The following is a 19,706-nucleotide window of genomic DNA, read 5'->3' as shown; positions in this document are numbered from 1 at the left end:
GATAGAGAGGCTAGAAATGTTCTGGTGTTTTGTGGTGGAGAACTGAGTGTTATCCATTGATAGAGAGGCTAGAAATGTTCTGGTGTCTTGTGGTGGAGAACTGAGTGTTATCCATTGATAGAGAGGCTAGAAATGTTCTGGTGTTTTGTGGTGGAGAACTGAGTGTTATCCATTGATAGAGAGGCTAGAAATGTTCTGGTGTTTTGTGGTGGAGAACTGAGTGTTATCCATTGATAGAGAGGCTAGAAATGTTCTGGTGTTTTGTGGTGGATGTCAGGACCCGGTTACGAACCCGGGTCTCCGGAGTGAGAAACAGTCACTAAACCAACTGAGCCACGAATAGTCAGCAGAACCCAGAAGATGAGGCAGACACAGCAGTACTTGAGACGGTGTATTTAACCCTACCGTTGTCCTGGTACTGTGTCTAGTCCCCGTGTCCTCCGGGTCACCCTGTCCCGTCCTGGCTAAAGGCCCAATGTGCGCAAGTGTGACAGTAAGCGTGTGAACAGCCTTTGCAGATGTATTTCTTACACCTGCAGCACACCGTGTGTGTCTTGGAGTCCTTCATGGGTGGGCAGAGCTGACACCTCTTCCTCTTACTTGCCCCGGTGGCCAGGTCAACGAGCGGGGCAGCGGCCGTGCCAGTGGCGGGGCCCTGGCGCTGTTGCTCAGGAGGCGCCGCCGTAGCACTCTGTAGGACTTTGACAAGCGCTGAGGACGCTTCGGTGCGGGGCAGATGCTGCCTTCTTTGGATCAGCGGCTTCACGAGTGCCTTTCCCAGCTGCTCGAGGAACACCCTGCGCTTGTTCTGCTTGCCAGGCATCCAGTCAGGCTTGACCTCTCGCCATATGACAAAGGCATGGTAGGAGGACACGTCGAGGATGTTGTGGAAGACGACCAGGGGCCAGCGGGTAGTCATCCGTCTGCAGCTGTAGGTGCCCACCACCTTGTCTAGGTTGTCCACGCCGCCCTTGTTGCAGTTGTAGTCTAGGATGAGGGCCGGCTTCTTGTCGCGGCGATCGCTGATGTGGCCCTCTGTGTGCAGCGTGCTCAAGAGTAGCACGTTCTTGTTTCTCTTTGCCAGGTAGGACACCAGAGTGGCGGTGGGCGTGAAGGCGAACCTGGAGGACAGGACCTGTCTGCCCCTGGACTCGAGCAGCGCGGGCGGGAGCTCGGCCTTGTTCTTTCTCACCGTGCCCACCATGGTGAGGTTCCTCTCAAGGAGCCGCTGGCCCAGGTCGTAGGACGTGAAGAAGTTGTCGCAGGTGACGTTGCGACCGCTCAGGCCCGTTGTCAGATCGAGGACGACGCGCATCCCCTGGTTCTTCTCGGGGCCTCCGCCGGCCGCCTTGCCGGTGTACACTTGCATCTTCCAAGCGTAGCTGGACTTGGCGTCGCAGGCCACCCACGACTTGATGCCGTATTTGGCCGGCTTGCTGGGGATGTACTGACGGAAGGGACAGCTGCCTTTTTGGAAAGGGGACAAGACATTTGTGTGGTTACTGTGTGCAACCGGGGTAGCCAAGGGCCAACTTTTGTGTTACACACGCTCTGTATAGACATGTAAGCACATGCGCACGCACGCACGCGCACAAGCGCAAGCACAGTACCTCTGAACGGGACCAGTTGCCCGTCCACCGTCACGTCGGGCCCCGGGTTGTAGAGGGCCGGCAGCCGCGCCTCCCACAGGTCCCAGACCTCCCGTATGGCTGCGAGTTTGTCCGTGGCGAGTCTGGCGGCTCTCGACTGGCGGTCGTCGAATCGCAGCAGCCTCGAGTACCTGTAAAAGACCTTGAGCGACATGGTGGCTCGGAACACGGTCCTGCCGCTCTCGGCGTCCCACAGGCTTGCCGCGGCCTCGCCCCGGGACGTGTAGACGCCCGCTAGGATCAGCAGCCCTAGGTAGGCGCGCAGGTCCGTGGCGTCCATGGGTCGCCAGCCGTCGCCGTATTTTCTGGCCCCGTGCAGATTCGTCATTTCCACAATTATCCTTTCTATCGCCGGTGTGACAAACAGGTGGAAGGCGGACGCGTTGTCGCGGGCCTGTGTCGCGGCATAGGCCGTGGGGCCCGGAGTCTGGTCCGGCCCGGCGTGGCAGATCGCCAGGGGCCCGCGGTGGCGACCGTAGGCCACGGGGGACCACTCGATTTTGCCGTTTTTCGACAGCAACGGAGGCTCCCGTCGGTCCGGGGCCGAGGAGATCTCTTGCTCCCCGCGGTCCTCGTGCTCGTCCTCGTGCTCGTCCTCAGGCGCCTCTTCCTCGGGCTGCTCTTCCCCAGAAGAGGGAGAAGAGGCATCGTCGACCTCGCGGCTCTCGGGGTTGTATTCCTCGCCGTCTTCCTCTTCCGAAACCTCTTCGTCCTCCTCCTCCTGGCAATCCGAGTAGTCTTCTTGGTCCACGCTGGACAAGATCTGTTCTAGAACCTGCGCGGCCGTAAAACGCGCGGCCATGGCCGATCGGTGGAGCCGAGCGGGTCCGCTGAGCTGCGGGCAAGAACGCACTTGGCATGGGTGGGGAGCCGGTCACTTTGTGTGTGTGTGTGTGTGTGTGTGTGTGTGTGTGTGTGTGTGTGTGTGTGTGTGTGTGTGTGTGTGTGTGTGTGTGTGTGTGTGTGTGTGTGTGTGTGTGTGTGTGTGTGTGTGTGTGTGTGTGTGTGTGTGTGTGTGTGTGAGGGTGTTGCCGCTGACAATATTAGTATCCTCTCTACGTAGGGCTGGCCGGCCGGACTGGGAAGACCTAGCAACAACACCCTTCGGCTTAGTACTGAAACATCCATCTGTTGGCCAGGTAATCCAGCCTCACATCATAGTTGTGTCTCACATCTTCTAGGCTATCATGTTTCCTATATAAGCTAGTGGTGGTGTAGACACTCTTTCAACGGTAGCTTCTGCAATGGCATCGAACTCAGGCTTCAATGGCAAACCCACACAGGAGCCTTCACTGGTATGCCAAGGTAGCAATCACTTCCTGATGTTAACTGACGAAAGCAGCCCCTGGCTTCGGGCTGAGACGAGGGATACGGCCGATATGACCGATGCAGCTGATGATATGTTCAACCGTATGGTTGAATTTGCAACATCGGGCCCTCCTTTCACATTAACTTTCAATGTGATGATGTCAAGCTACAGAGTCAATACGTCTATCTCTGTGGAGGGCAACAGAAGAATGATGGCCATTTTGCAGGATATACACGAGTGCCCGTATAGGCACAGCATCTATCACACCTATATGTATAGGGCTCACATGGTATGTAAGTCATTTATAAGCGCTGTAGGTGCTGCTGCTGCTGACAAAGCTCCGGGAACGTCAAACAACCAACCCAGGACGACTTTGATGTTTGCCTTACCACGGAGATCGATCAAACTCTACAGCATCAGACTAGGATTGAGACTGGTCCTAGGTGTCCCAAGAACATGATACTCATCTTGAACAAGGGACGGGGTTATAACATGGAAGACATCTGGTGCGCAATGAAGAATGTGGTGTGCCGAGTCTTGCTTTCTACCTACCTGCCACTCTGTGGACTAGATGGAATGGGGAGGGATATGAGCGAGATGATGGAAGGACCAAGTGTGGAAGGGGCAAGCTCAGAAGGAGCAGGTGTGGATGTAGGACAACCGGTAGCCGCCACGGATGAAGGGTCCGGTGTGGATCTCGGACACCCGGCATGTAACAAATAGCCCAATCCGCATTGCCAGGATAGTGGCGCAGGTTTGCTTTTAGTATGTATCACTTCTATATTGTTGAGAATATAACCATGTCAATGTACCATTGTGTCTGTATCCATTGCAAATGATCCACTGCAAATGAACAATAATAAAATGATGAAATGCTACACAAGTGTGTGTGTGTGTGTACAATAAAACTCACAAACACAGAGTGCATCTGGTAACATCATCATGTATTTCATGTACAACTGCAACAGAAACTGTTCACAATCATTCATTGTGTCAGAACGAGTGTCATCTGGAGCCGTGTTCAACTCTGGTTAACAAGTGTGTGGCACGGGTACAAGTCACAGCCTGGATCCCGTAGCGGTCTTAGTCGCGACTTAGCGGTCGATCGTAGTGCCGGGTGGAGAGTGGCACTCAGTGGTTATCACATCATGCGGAGCGCTTTATATATGCATCGTGTCCAACCCAGTACATAGTGAGAGGGGAGTAAAATAGAACAGTATTGCCATTTCCAAAGCAGTCAAAGCCTTGCTTTGTGCACGACCAAAACTGATTTTACCCTCTGTGTAAATAGACAGACCCGGACATGCTATGCTCCCGAACTGGGACTCGGTGAGATCTCTCACGGCGATATATCCACTCAGGCTGAATGCAAGCGGAACTCCGTTATCCTGGGGTCTCTGAACCTTGAGGGGGGGATAAGGAGACAGAATCAATGTGTTACACAAGCTCACTACCTTACCCTTGTCCGTTTAACACAGTGACAGTGTATGACTTACGGCACAATCGAGGAATTTCCTAATGCACATCTTAAGGTCTGTCAGACCCTTGGAGCCTGGTCCATTGTCAAAGGATGTGTTCTCTAACAGTGTCTCTATGGACAGGATACCATTCTGTGGTGAGAAGGTTCCATTTATCTGGAAGTGTAGGTGAGACCGGTATAAGTGCTGGGCCATTCTTGCAGGATAACAGCACCCTTTGATAGTGAGGCAAGATAGATAGAACAGGTGTTTGTAGGACAGGTCCTCCAATTACCAAGCTAGGAGCATCATCGTGGTTATATTGCAAATGAATGGCTGGACGGTCTTGCCCTAATCGGGTCCTCAAAGGAACCATTGTCGGATTACCAAGCTTGAGGCAGCATCATGGTTGACTTGTGCATCTGTGGTCGGATTGGTCAGACAGATGTGGAATACACAGCACTGTTTGGTCAGACCTTAACAACCCCCTCAAAAGTCAACGAGGCTATATATAAGCTACTATAACTGAACCACTATACCAATCAGAATGGAGAAATACAAGAGAGGCCCTGTTCTAGGCAACGGGTGCATATGGAACCGTGTACAAAGTTAGACGTGTGACTATCTCCACCTACGAGATTATCACAAGGACTCTATGTCCCAAAGACCACCCCAGTGCATCACGTACCCGGACCTGTGCGGCGGCTGGCTGGGTCGCTCTGACCCATGAGCGCAGAGCGGTGAGCCCAGAGCACGTCCAGACCTGTGCAGCGGCTGGCTGGGTCGCTCTGACCCATGAGCGCAGAGCGGTGAGCCCAGAGCACGTCCGGACCTGTGCAGCGGCTGGCTGGATCGCTCTGACCCACGAGCGCAGAGCGCAGAGCGCAGAGCCCTGAGCCCTGGAAACACAGGGCCTGGGTCGCACTGACCCACGAGCGCAGAGCGCAGAGCCCTGGAAACACAGGGCCGGGTCGCTCTGACCCATGAGCGCAGAGCGGTGAGCCCAGAGCACGTCCGGACCTGTGCAGCAGCTGGCTGGGTCGCTCTGACCCATGAGCGCAGAGCGCAGAGCCCTGGAAACACAGGGCCTGGGTCGCTCTGACCCACGAGCGCAGAGCGCAGAGCCCTGGAAACACAGGGCCTGGGTCGCTCTGACCCACGAGTGCAGAGCGCAGAGCACGACTCTAACACTCGCAGACTCTCTACTACGCTCAAAGGCACACGCCACGCCAGTGGCTGGCAGGGTCGCTCTGACCCATGAGTGCAGAGCGCAGAGCCCTGGAAACACAGGGCCTGGGTCGCTCTGACCCGCGAGCACAGAGCGCAGAAAGGGGAGCCCTCCACACACAGGACCTGGGTCACCCCGACCCCCAGGACCACGGGAGGGTTAAATAAGCATGCCCCATTCAAAAAATGTAGAACCAGGAACAGAACCCTTGGTTCACTCCAGACCTGACTGCCCTTGAACAGCACAAAAACATCCTGTGGCGTACTGCATTAGCATCAGATAGCCCCTGCGATATGCAACTTTTCAGGAAAATTAGGAACCAATATACACAGGCAGTTAGGAAAGCAAAGGCTAGCTTTTTGGAACAGAAATGTGCAAGCTGTAGCACAAACTCCAAAAAGTTATGGGACACCATAAAGTCCATGGAGAATAAGAGCACCTCCTCCCAGCTGCCCACAGCACTGAGGCTAGGAAACACTGTCACCACCGATAAATCCGCAATAATTGAACATTTCAATAAGCATTTATCTACGGCTGGTCATGCTTTCCACCTGGCTACCCCTACCCCAGTCAACAGCCCTGCGCCCCCCACAGCAACTTGTCCAAGCCTCCCCCATTTCTCCTTCACTCCTTGCAAAATCTGGACCCCTACAAATCAGCTGGGCTAGACAATCTGGACCGTCTCTTTCTAAAATTATCCGCCAAAATTGTTCAACCTCTCTTTCGTATCATCTGAGATCCCCAAAGATTAGAAAGCTGCTGTGGTCATCCCCCTCTTCAAAGGGGGAGACACTCTAGACAAAAACTGCTATAGACCTATATCTATCCTACCCTGCCTTTCTAAGGTCTTCGAAAGCCAAGTTAACAAACAGATCACCGACCATTTCGAATCCCACCGTACCTTCTCCGAATGCAATCTGGTTTCCGAGCTGGTTATGGGTGTAACTCAGCCACGCTCAAGGTCCTAAATGATATCATAACCGCCATCGATAAGAGACAATACTGTGCAGCTGTATTCATCGACCTGGCCAAGGCTTTCGACTCTGTCAATCACCACATTCTTATTGGTAGACTCAACAGCCTTGGTTTCTCAAATGACTCCCTCGCCTGGATCACCAACTACTTTTCAGACAGAGTTCAATTTGTCAAATCAGAGAGCCTGCTGTCCGGACCTCTGGCAGTCTCTATTGGGGTGCCGCAGGGTTCAATCCTCAGGCCGACATCAATGATGTCGCTCTTGCTGCTAGTGATTCTCTGATCCACCTCTAAGCAGACGACACCATTCTGTATACTTCTGGCCTGTTACATTCTGACCTTAGTTCCTTTGTTTTGTCTTTTGTTTTAGTCTGGTCAGGGCGTGAGTTGGGTGGGTTGTCTATGTTTTTCTATTTCTGTGTTTGGCCTGGTATGGTTCTCAATCAGAGGCAGCTGTCAATCGTTGTCCCTGATTGAGAACCATATTTAGGTAGCCTGTTTTCCATTGTGTTTTGTGGGTGGTTGTTTCCTGTTTAGTGTTTTTTTCACCTTTCAGGACTGTTTGTTTGTCGTGTTGGTTGTTTTGTCTAGTGTTGCATATTTCATTAAATAATATGAACACTTACGGCGCTGCACCTTGGTCCTCCTCTCCTTCCCCAGACAGCAAGCGTTCCATGGCCCTTCGTTGGCCACTGTGTTAACTAACCTCCAGATGAGCTTCAATGCCATACAACTCTCCTCCCGTGGCCTCCAACTGCTATTAAATGCAAGTAAAACTAAATGCATGCTCTTCAACCGATCGCTGCACACACCTGCCCGCCAGTCCAGCATCACTACTCTGGATGGTTCTGACTTATGTGGACAACTACAAATACCTAGATGTCTGGCTAGACTGTAAACTCTCCTTCCAGACTCACATTAAGCATGTCCAATCCAAAAGTAAATCTAAAATTGGCTTCCTATTTCGCAACAAAGCATCCATCACTCATGCTGCCAAACATACCCTCGTAAAACTGACTATCCTGGCGATCATTGACTTTGACGATGTCAATTACAAAATAGCCTCCAACACTCTACTCAGCAAATTGGATGCAGTCTATCACAGTGCATTCCGTTTTGTCACCAAAGCCCCATATACTATCCACCACTGCAACATGTATGCTCTCGTTGGCTGGCCCTCGCTTCATATTCATTGCCAAACCCACTGGCTCTAGGTCATCAATAAGTCTTTGCTAGGTAAAGCCATGCCTTACCTCAGCTCACTGGTCACCATAGCAGCACCCACCCGTAGCACGTGCCCCAGCAGGTATATTTCACTGGTCACCCCCAAAGCCAATTCCTCCTTCGGCCGCCTTTCCTTCCAGTTCTCTGCTGCCAATGACTGGAACGAACTGCAAAAATCACTGAAGCTGGAGACACATATCTCCCTCACTAGCTTTAAGCACCAGCTGCCAGAGCAGCTCACAGTTCACTGCACCTGTACATAGCTCATCTGTAAATAGCCCATCCAACTACCTCATCCCCATACTGTTATATATTTGATTTATTTTGCTCCTTTGAACCCCAGTATCTCTGCTTGCACACTCATCTTCTGCACCTCTATCAATCCAATGTTTAATTGCTATATTGCAATTATTTTGCCACTTTGGCCTACTTATTGCCTTACCTCCCTTGTCCTACTGCATTTGCACACATATAGACTTTTCTACTGTATTATTGACTGTATGTTTGGATATTCCATGTGTAACTCTGTGTTGTTGTTTGTGTCGCACTGCTTTGCTTTATCTTGGCCAGTTGTAAGTGAGAACTTGTTCTAGTCTACCTGGTTAAATAAAGGTGAAATAAATACAGAAGTAAAAAACGTACAACAGTGCATGTACAATTTGAACTTATCGCACTAAACCTATACAGCGTTAACATAGAGCAACTGGTAGGCAGCAGATTGGCTGTGGGTTATTACAACAAAATGTGGCTATAGTCCAGGCATTGATGCACTGGATGATACAGTAGAAGAACAAGGAGGCAAAATCACACTTTGTTAGAGTTTTCTTCCTTTTTTATTTTTTTAAATTATTTTACAGCAGAAAGAATATAAAGCATTCAGAAAACATCTTCCATATTTTAAGGGCATTTCAAAACGTTTTGCATGGCTTCAGCAGCTTTTTTTTTTTAAACATATCCATCGAGTCAGTGACGCTTGTACATGCACAATTACACAAATCAAAGTTACAAACAGGAAAGAGGGGGAAGAAAAAAGGAGAGAAAGCAAAACACAAAAGGGGAAACGAAAATAAGGAGTGGGTGAAATAATAGGGGAAGGAAAGAAAGAGAGGGTCACATAACAGGGAAAGACCGAGAGGAAGACAGTTATAGAGGAGAGGAAAATAGCTCTAACACTAGTTCACATGCAAAGTGTCAAGGACCCACGACTTTGTATTAAAGCAGGGCCATTTTTTTCTTCTTGGTTTGGAATTGATGAAAACGTGCAGTTCGGTAAAGGGTGCCATACAATTGCTGTCCATAAACTACTGAATGCTTGTCTTGCAATACTGGCATTTGCATAAGAGTACGTCGACTACATGTGTCCAATCATTTCTATCTTCACTAGGTCTATAGGTCTCCACAAAAGAATGCTTATTGCTTTGTGTCCACAAGTGGAAAAGGTTGTGAGATGGTTTCTGCTCTGTTGTCTTGATGTGCCTACCTTTCAGTAGTTTGAGTGCATTGACAAAGGAAGAGGAGGAGATACCGTCCAGTCCCTCAGGTCAATTAGCCGAGTGTAATGAAGGTAATTAAATCCATATGAAGTGCCTGTTATAGCTAACCTGTCATACCATCCAGAAGATGGCCATACCTGAAGGGCTTTTTTTGAAACCGTCCCTATAAGATCTGGTCATCTTCAACTACCCCAACGTACGTCTCAGGAAGACCTCATCTTCAACTACCCCCAACGTACGTCTCATGAAGACCTCATCTTCAACTACCCCCAACGTACGTCTCAGGAAGACCTCATCTTCAACTACCCCAACGTACGTCTCAGGAAGACCTCATCTTCAACTACCCCCAACGTACGTCTCATGAAGACCTCATCTTCAACTACCCCCAACGTACGTCTCAGGAAGACCTCATCTTCAACTACCCCCAACGTACGTCTCATGAAGACCTCATCTTCAACTACCCCAACGTACGTCTCAGGAAGACCTCATCTTCAACTACCCCAACGTACGTCTCAGGAAGACCTCATCTTCAACTACCCCCAACGTACGTCTCATTAAGAACTCATCTTCAACTACCCCAACGTACGTCTCATGAAGACCTCATCTTCAACTACCCCCAACGTACGTCTCAGGAAGACCTCATCTTCAACTACCCCAACGTACGTCTCAGGAAGACCTCATCTTCAACTACCCCAACGTACGTCTCAGGAAGACCTCATCTTCAACTACCCCAACGTACGTCTCAGGAAGACCTCATCTTCAACTACCCCCAACGTACGTCTCAGGAAGACCTCATCTTCAACTACCCCAACGTACGTCTCAGGAAGACCTCATCTTCAACTACCCCCAACGTACGTTTCAGGAAGACCTCATCTTCAACTACCCCCAACGTACGTCTCAGGAAGACCTCATCTTCAACTACCTCAACGTACGTCTCAGGAAGACCTCATCTTCAACTACCCCAACGTACGTCTCAGGAAGACCTCATCTTCAACTACCCCAACGTACGTCTCAGGAAGACCTCATTCAGATGTTACATCATGTCATCATCCATATCTTAACTGAGATGAATTGTTGTATAACTGAGAATAGCTTTATAGACTATTTGAAGCTGTGTGTGATGTTATGACATAACCATAGATTCACACAGCAAGTCCTTGTTTTAATAAGAACCATCAAGCCAGAGGAGGTCAAAGGTTAAAGTGTTACTAGACTCATAAGCATAGTCTATAAAAGAAAGGTAAGCATGTACGTAAGACTTTAAGCCCTAGTGTCCCATAATGCCTACAAATGAATTTGTCAGAGCTGTAGCCAAGACAGAAACAATTGACCATATGGTCAATTGTGATGAGCTTGTCCTAATTATAATTATCTATACTACAATTACTTTTATCCCCTAGTTCTGTTACCCCACCTCTTTAAGGAATACCTAGGATAGGTTAAGTAATCCCTCTCACCCCACCCCCCCTAAGTCTTAGATGCACTATTGTTAAGTGACTGTCCCACTGGATGTCATAAGGTGAATGCACCAATTTGTAAGTCGCTCTGGATAAGAGCGTCTGCTAAATGACTTAAATGTAATGTAAATGTAAATGTTATCGTGCCATTACGTCTCTCCTCAGCTCACCTTACTTACTTGAGAGGAAATGGATACCAATAATGCATCCAGGATCAGTAGCAATTTGCCTGTTTTATCCAGAAAGCTCTGTATCCTATTTCAATAGTGTGTCCTCTCTCTACACTGAATCACCATCAATGTCCTGCTCCACTTCCTCCTCCCCATTTTGGCACCCTGAGTAAAATACAGAAGGGAGGTGAGCGGTTCTCTAGGACTAGGAGCAGGCTAGGAAAATAACACATGATGATCTCTCTCTGCTGAACTGTGTACAAGTGAGACTGACTATGCCCTGACATATCTGGGTGTGTGCAGTGCAATGTACTGTCGCCTGCATGTGTGTGTGTGTCTGTGTGTTGTTGCCTCATACTGTTGGTTTGGGAGCACACTATTTTTAGATCCAAATGAATAAAAATGAAAAAATGAATTTTTAAAAACTTGCTTCTAGAAAAACTTGCCCTCATGCTACCCCAAGAAACATGGTCAGTAAATACTGCAGATTGATCATAGTTTGTATTTTTAGGATTCTTCTCTGCCTTCCAATCAGCTGCCCTCCATCTTTCAGAGTTCTGCGACACGTCATACAAACGTTCTTCGCTTTACAGAAGAGTAAGTCTTTTTACAAGTCTATCTGACTACCGATTTTAGAAAAATAAGCATGCTTTGGGTGCAGTTCAGTCACCCAGTTAACTATTTTACCCATGCAAGCATAATAAAACCTTCCCGTATTGCCACAGCAGTGCATCAGCTGGCATTCTTACCACTATCTGAATGATGAATGCAAGGCAATAAAACCACAAAAGTTATGGAATGGAATTCTCATGGTTTCAACAGGCAGTTCCAATAGAAAATAAAAAGGCTGAGAATGTTGACAAGATGGAACGCATTGCGTGGGGATACTGAGTTTGTTAAGGGAAGACTGTCACCGGACTGAATTTAGTGATGGTTTTTGGATTGATATATGGTATGATACTTGATATACAGTAGTCCTAAAGAATGCTGGATTCAGGTGATCTTTTTCTCTCCAAAGCCATGTTTTTCTCCTTAGGTACATCGCATGCTTCCTGACATTGGCTTTGTGCGATCAATCGGGATATGATTAGGCACTTTCTACATAAACACTCTGAAAATAGGTTTACATATCAAGTCTCTGTGAAATAAACACAACCATACAGAGAAATAAACCCAGCAGTATATAATAATTCAAAACAGAACAGATAACAGGGTCTGAGACGAAATTCAGCTAGTTAAACAACAAAACATAATTGTCCAATGGCATCACACCCTGTTTGAATAATGAACGGCATCACTTGAATGCCACCTGGTTGTTTTGATATGAATATAATATATTTCAGCAGAACTGCAGAAACCAGCAGACTATTGTATAGTATATATCATGGACTCACAGATCAAATCAACTGGTATCAATGTTTCTGTTCCCACCACTCACATTTAATTTCATAATCTTTCAAACACGGTCCTCTGGTGCATCTTGTAACATTTACAGTTTTATAGATCCCTCACTTTTGCTCATTGACTTGGCTGTGCTGATCCATAATTGGTCATATGTTTCACTATAATCTATGCATCACTGTTTAATTGTGTTATTTTTAGCACCTTAGATTGTTTAAACAAGTGTTCCTCCTGTAAGTAAATTACCAATTTACTTTTACAAAGAATCCCAGCCGAGAGACACTACACATGTACCTCGTTCACTGTGGCCACATTACATTCTGACAAAGAATAATTCTGGTCTGTCCAGACCCTGACAGCCTTAGTCAAGTTAAGCCTCCAGCCCACACTTAGAAAAAAATATTGTCTTGTGTCAGCAGTTTGATACGTTGATCTAGTCTATTTCAGGGTTTCCCAAACTCGGTCCAAAGCTCAATGATTTAATAATCAAAGCTCAATGAAAGCTCAATGATTTAATAATCAACGCTCAATGATTTAATAATCAAAGCTCAATGATTTAATAATCAAAGCTCAATGATTTAATAATCAAAGCTCAATGATTTAATAATCAAAGCTCAATGATTTAATAATCAAAGCTCAATGAAAGCTCAATGATTTAATAATCAAAGCTCAATGATTTAATAATCAAAGCTCAATGATTTAATAATCAAAGCTCAATGATTTAATAATCAAAGCTCAATGATTTAATAATCAAAGCTCAATGATTTAATAATCAAAGCTCAATGATTTAATAATCAAAGCTCAATGATTTAATAATCAAAGCTCAATGATTTAATAATCAAAGCTCAATGATTTAATAATCAAAGCTCAATGATTTAATAATCAAAGCTCAATGATTTAATAATCAAAGCTCAATGATTTAATAATCAAAGCTCAATGATTTAATAATCAACGCTCAATGATGTCATCACCTGTGCGTTGTCCTATTAAACAAATTATGATTTAATAATCAAAGCTCGATGATTTCATTACCTGTGTGTTGTCCTATTAAATAAATTATGGTTTAATATATATATTTAATTGATTTATTTAACCTTTATTTAACTAGGCAAGTCAGTTAAGAACGAATTCAGGGTCAGAACGACAGATTTTGACCTTGTCAGCTCGGGGATTCCATCTAGCAACCTTTGGGTTACTGGCCCAACGAACTAAACCACTAGGCCACCTATTAAACAAATGTTAAATCAACCTCAATTATAAAAATAAAAACAACAGGGCTGAGATTCACATGGACAAGGCTGCCATTTACAATCCTTATATGAAGACAATCCATACAAACATGCACACTAACAACGCAATCCCTCTTTCTCATACAGTAGGCTTTTTTGCACTTAAAATGTTACTGACCAGTGATCCCTGTGTATTTGGTGATGATGGCAAAAAGTTTGGGTTGTTCTGACGTGTGATAACAGAAGAGAAATGAGAGACTTAAAAGTTGCTGTAGAAATATTTCTCCCTCTACAATGTGTACCTCTATCTGTGATCCTCTGCCAGTCGGGATGGGACCTTGTGGTCTTTAATGCTAGTGTCTATTTCATTGTATGATTATCTGTTCTGATAAGATTAACTTCATTCTCTTGTTAAGCAATATAGCATTCACATTACTTGGCACCATTGGCAAAAGATTATTGGTAGCCCAAAACAAAAATGTAAACATAAACATACTTGTCTTAAGATAATTTTGCAGATTTCTCCTAACTCTAAATACGTTATCTTTTTTAAAAGTTTTTAGCATTTGCAATAATGTCATGCTTTCGCAAAATGTTTATCCCAAGAACAATTAAAATAAAATAAAATACTCTTATAGTGAAATACTTTTAATAATTTTACAGAGCATAGCCACTACTGCTTTTGTTGAGTGTTTTTAACCTTTGTTCATGTTTTTCATGCACATAGCTCATTTTTGTCCCAGGTATTTACACTATATACAAACAATACAACCATACTTCTTAGGCATTCAAACAAAACTATACAAATATTCTGTTTTTGTCTCATACCTGTTTTTGACCCCTTTTTAATGAATAAAATAATATATTTCTAAAATACAATCCCCTTTGGGTAAATGTTTTTCCCTACCTTCAGCCTTCTTTATATACAGAAACTGCTCAATTGTCAAAAATATGGATTTGTCTAACCCCTTTTTTGGGACTAGCTTAGGGACCCCTCGAAGAATCTCTAAGACGTCAAGGCAATGTATGTGATCTTCCCCTCAAAAGCCCTCACAGGCCCTGAAGTTCATTTAAAATGTATGTGATCTTCCCCTCAAAAGCCCTCACAGGCCCTGAAGTTCATTTAAAATGTATGTGATCTTCCCCTCAAAAGCCCTCACAGGCCCTGAAGTTCATTTAAAGTGTATGTGATCTTCCCCTCAAAAGCCCTCACAGGCCCTGAAGTTCATTTAAAAAGAAAAACAATAACCTTCATGACTATAATCATTACAACACAAAAGAGGCAAGTTTTCTTTCTTTTTAGAATACTGAGGAAACAAATGAAATAAGGTGACAGAAAAGGGAAAGATGAGGATGTAGGTATAATCTCAGGAACTAGAGGGTATGACTCTTGGGAGAATAGGTTGGTACATGGGCCACTCAGTTGCATTTGAACATGAAGACAAAAGCAAAACATTGAAATTCAGAGAATACAGACCTAACTTCCAGCACACAGGTGAAGACCTTCACCCATAGGCATGCATATTTGATCAAATCGACAACACAGAATTTTGAAGAGACAAGTCAGTTGTAAATCGGTCATGGGCATGAGCACAAAACAGATTCAAGCAAAGAGGAATAGAAAAGAGAATAAAATAATGATATAAAAAAGAAGAAGAAGAATTGTAATTCCATTGAATCCCCCTATCCCTTGCCTTACAGTACATAACCCCTCCAAACCTAGATAACAAAAAAAGCCATTGTTTTAATAAGCCCCACCCATTTCTGCTCACACCCCTCCTACATTCATATGTTACCCCACCCCTTTGGACTGACTGGCGGGGTAGAGCACAGCGTAACAGGAACGGTCATTTTGATCTATTTACCTTACTAGTTACCATACTGAATGTACTCATCTAACTGTCGACAGGGAGTGTATGTGTGCAAATGGATCAATGTATTACCGAGATTTTTTGGTTCATTAAGTTACATTTTTTTCTTCTTCAAATGGAATAATCAGTCACTTAAAAAAATATGAAATACAATTACAGCCAAGTCCCAAATGTGTTTCTGCTTCTGTCATGTTTCCTTCTGTTCTGGCCGGCATCTGCCCCCATCCTTGGCGTCTTGTCCTCTTCCTTTGATCCACAGAGACCTTTTCAGACATGTCCAGCATTCCTCTTCCTTTACAGTCTTGAACCTAGACTCCGATACTCCCAAAAAGACTAAACAATCCATGAAAAAGTGCAAAAAATGCCATGAAGCAAATGTTCTGCCCCCCACAGCTTCTTCCCCTTAGTTTCTAATTCTACACTCTCCAACATAAACCATGTCAGAGGGAAAAGATAAAGGTGAAAAATGCTGTTGTTAGAAGTAGAAGTAGAGTCAGCCACGCTGTCGTAGTAGTAGTAATAATAATTGCAGTGTTTTCACTGAACTGTTTTCTTTTCTTCTTCTCTTGAAAAATGTTTTGGGTATAAAGGGACAAAGAAAACAGGAAGAGTCAGGAGGAGAGTGATGTCACATTGCGAGGGGGCTCTTCTGAAGGTTTTCATGTTCCTTGGCCCTTTTCAATTCGTTCACTCTGAAACACAGACAGAGAGACAGAAGTCATTTAAACAGGGGTCTATGACCGCCAACACAGATCACTTCTCACAGGATGATTCTGTACTCTGTCTCAAACCATTCCCAAGAGAGAGACAGGTAGGACACCTTTCCCAAGAGAGAGACAGATAGGACACCTTTCCCAAGAGAGAGAGACAGAAGTCATTTAAAAAGGGGTCTATGACCGCCAACACAGATCACTTCTCACAGGATGATTCTGTACTCTGTCTCAAACCATTCCCGAGAGAGAGACAGGTAGGACACCTTTCCCGAGAGAGAGACAGGTAGGACACCTTTCCCGAGAGAGAGACAGATAGGACACCTTTCCCGAGAGAGAGAGAGACAGATAGGACACCTTTCCCAAGAGAGAGACAGATAGGACACCTTTCGAGAGAGAGAGAGAGAGAGAGAGAGAGAGAGAGAGAGAGAGAGAGAGAGAGAGAGAGAGAGAGAGAGAGAGAGACAGATAGGACACCTTTCCCAAGAGAGAGAGAGAGACAGATAGGACACCTTTCCCAAGAGAGAGAGAGACAGATAGGACACCTTTCCCGAGAGAGACAGATAGGACACCTTTCCCAAGAGAGAGACAGATAGGACACCTTTCCCAAGAGAGAGACAGATAGGACACCTTTCCCAAGAGAGAGACAGATAGGACACCTTTCCCGAGAGAGAGACAGATAGGACACCTTTCCCAAGAGAGAGACAGATAGGACACCTTTCCCAAGAGAGAGAGAGACAGGTAGGACACCTTTCCTGAGAGAGAGACAGATAGGACACCTTTCCCGAGAGTGAGAGACAGATAGGACACCTTTCCCAAGAGAGAGAGAGACAGATAGGACGCCTTTCCCGAGAGAGTGACAGATAGGACACCTTTCCCAAGAGAGAGACAGATAGGACACCTTTCCTGAGAGAGAGACAGATAGGACACCTTTCCCGAGAGAGAGACAGGTAGGACACCTTTCCCGAGAGAGAGACAGATAGGACACCTTTCCCAAGAGAGAGACAGATAGGACACCTTTCCCAAGAGAGAGAGAGACAGGTAGGACACCTTTCCTGAGAGAGAGAGACAGATAGGACACCTTTCCTGAGAGAGAGAGACAGATAGGACACCTTTCCCAAGAGAGAGACAGATAGGACACCTTTCCCGAGAGAGAGACAGATAGGACACCTTTCCCGAGAGAGAGACAGATAGGACACTTTTCCCAAGAGAGAGACAGATAGGACACCTTTCCCAAGAGAGACAGATAGGACACCTTTCCCAAGAGAGAGACAGAGAGATGAAGATCGACATAGACCTTGTCAACGGGACCTGGTACTGATTTGGAAAGAAAACATTGATCAATCTTTATTTTAACTGGATCTCATCTAGTCTAAATGATTCTGCTAAATCACTACGTCTTATGGCTCACTGAACCCATTCCTTCAGTACTTGATATTCTAATAGGTCAACTAACTTTGAAACTTGAGAATGGTTCTTAAAGCAGTTGGATTTACTTTTAAACTCTTGAGAATATAATGTGATTGAAAAAAGGTCTCTTGATAATTAAACTCTCCAAAACTAATCTCAGGAGAGGAAACAGGAGTCCCTTGACAAGTCCACCAAATATTTGCTGGGCTGAAAGAGACCCTCAAGGTAGGCAGAGATCTACTAATTGGTTTGTATTTGGAATATTGCTATGCACCAAATAAATGACTATATTACTCAATAATTGTGTGTCAATTAATTTAATCAGTGGAATGTATTATTGTGTCTATCATTAAATGATGAACTACAAACACAATTGAAAATTGAAGGCATTTAATTTGTGAAAGAGGTGAAAATGTATTAAGACTACAATGGTCTAACCAAACTTGTACTGCATTTGTATTGGGAACTGACATTACCTTGGCATTCCACTTGTGAACCATGTCCAAACTGAGCCAGAGCCAAACACTACATTATACCCCAGCATGTACAATGGACTCAATAGATCTGACTGTAAGTCACTAGCCAATTACTGTTCCATATCATAATTAATAGACACTTGCCCTGTGGTAATTGTACTACTGACTACAACACTGGCATTAGTGTATATTCTCTGACTCCCTTCGGTCTCTATACTGCTTCTGAGATAGCTTTTTTCCCTCGTAGGTAAACAGGATGAGTGGACAATGAGTGGACAATTTGTGGACAATGCAGTCCATTTGACATGAGTTTATACATGCACAGTGGGGCAAAAAAGTATTTAGTCAGCCACCAATTGTGCAAGTTCTCCCACTTAAAAAGATGAGAGGCCTGTAATTTTCATCATAGGTACACTTCAACTATGACAGACAAAATGAGAAAAAAAATCCAGAAAATCACATAGTAGGATTTTTTTAATGAATTTATTTGCAAATTATGGTGGAAAATAAGTATTTGGTCAATAACAAAAGTTCATCTCAATACTTTGTTATTTACCCTTTGTTGGCAATGGCAGAGGTCAAATGTTTTCCGTAAGTCTTCACAAGATTTTCACATACTGTTGCTGGTATTTTGGCCCATTCCTCCATGCAGATCTCCTCTAGAGAAGTGATGTTTTGGGGCTGTTGCTGGGCAACACGGACTTTCAACTCCCTCCAAAGATTTTCTATGGGGTTGAGATTTGGAGACTGGCTAGGCCACTCCAGGACCTTGAAATGCTTCTTACGAAGCCACTCCTTCATTGCCCGGGCGGTGTGTTTGGGATCATTGTCATGCTGAAAGACCCAGTCACGTTTCATCTTCAATGCCCTTGCTGATGGAAGGAGGTTTTCACTCAAAATCTCACGATACATGGCCCCATTCATTCTTTCCTTTACATGGATCAGTCATACCTGGTCCCTTTGCAGAGAAACAGCCCCAAAGCATGATGTTTGCAGGATTTGAGTCCCTGGCGGCGTAGTGTGTTACTGATGGTAGGCTTTGTTACTTTGGTCCCAGCTCTCTGCAGGTCATTCACTAGGTCCCCCCGTGTGGTTCTGGGATTTTTGCTTGTGATCATTTTGAGCCCACGGGGTGAGATCTTGCGTGGAGCCCCAGATCGAGGGAGATTATCTGGATTTTGTTTCTCTCATTTTGTCTGTCATAGTTGAAGTGTACCTATGATGAAAATTACAGGCCTCTCTCATCTTTTTAAGTTGGAGAACTTGCACAATTGGTGGCTGACTAAATACTTTTTTTGCCCTACTGTATATAACCCCAATGTCATTTACCTGGTGTCACTGAGCTTAATAGTGAGCCCCCACAGTGCTGTATATGTAGGTTTAGTGTTTTTCACTGTGCTATTTCCTCTTGCTCTCAGTCTGAGATGTTATTCCCCCGAGGTGTGAATACATTACTGGTACACCTCCTGCTGTTCTAACTCCCTGGAGGTAGAGGGGACTTCCCATTGTTTGTGTTGTACTGCTAGTCTGACTATAACCTGCATGTGCTATCACATCACTGTAACCCAGATCATGACAAACATGCATGTTATCACATCTTTATAGTACTATATCTACCTCACCTGCTCTCGGAGCACAGTGACCCAT

General features: G+C 45.3%; 2 protein-coding genes across 6 annotated transcripts in view; both read right to left on the bottom strand.

Annotated features, from left to right (window-relative positions):
* Positions 1–445: 445 nt before the first annotated feature.
* On the bottom strand, positions 446–5,469 carry LOC124017773 (piggyBac transposable element-derived protein 4-like). The gene is made up of 5 exons (XM_046332975.1): positions 5,104–5,469; positions 4,455–4,568; positions 4,302–4,361; positions 1,611–2,484; positions 446–1,467 (listed from the first exon to the last, which is right to left on the bottom strand). The coding sequence occupies exons 1-5, from the start codon at positions 5,467–5,469 to the stop codon at positions 446–448; spliced, it is 2,436 nt and encodes an 811-aa protein (XP_046188931.1).
* Positions 5,470–8,686: 3,217 nt separating this feature from the next.
* The window catches only part of LOC124032085 (calmodulin-binding transcription activator 1-like), a 67,553-nt gene continuing 56,533 nt past the window's right edge, over positions 8,687–19,706 (bottom strand). For all 5 annotated transcript variants that reach the window (XM_046344157.1, XM_046344158.1, XM_046344159.1 and 2 more), the window contains one exon: positions 8,687–16,155. In XM_046344157.1, the coding sequence (XP_046200113.1) occupies positions 16,123–16,155 (33 nt within the window). In that variant the 3' untranslated portion in view covers positions 8,687–16,122. The remainder of the gene's footprint in view (positions 16,156–19,706) is intronic.

This window comes from Oncorhynchus gorbuscha, linkage group LG03 (genome assembly GCF_021184085.1).
Source record: "Oncorhynchus gorbuscha isolate QuinsamMale2020 ecotype Even-year linkage group LG03, OgorEven_v1.0, whole genome shotgun sequence".
Taxonomy (NCBI): Eukaryota; Metazoa; Chordata; class Actinopteri; order Salmoniformes; family Salmonidae; genus Oncorhynchus; species Oncorhynchus gorbuscha.
The sequence above is the reverse complement of the archived record's forward strand: the minus strand, read 5'-3'. Positions and strand labels throughout refer to the sequence as shown.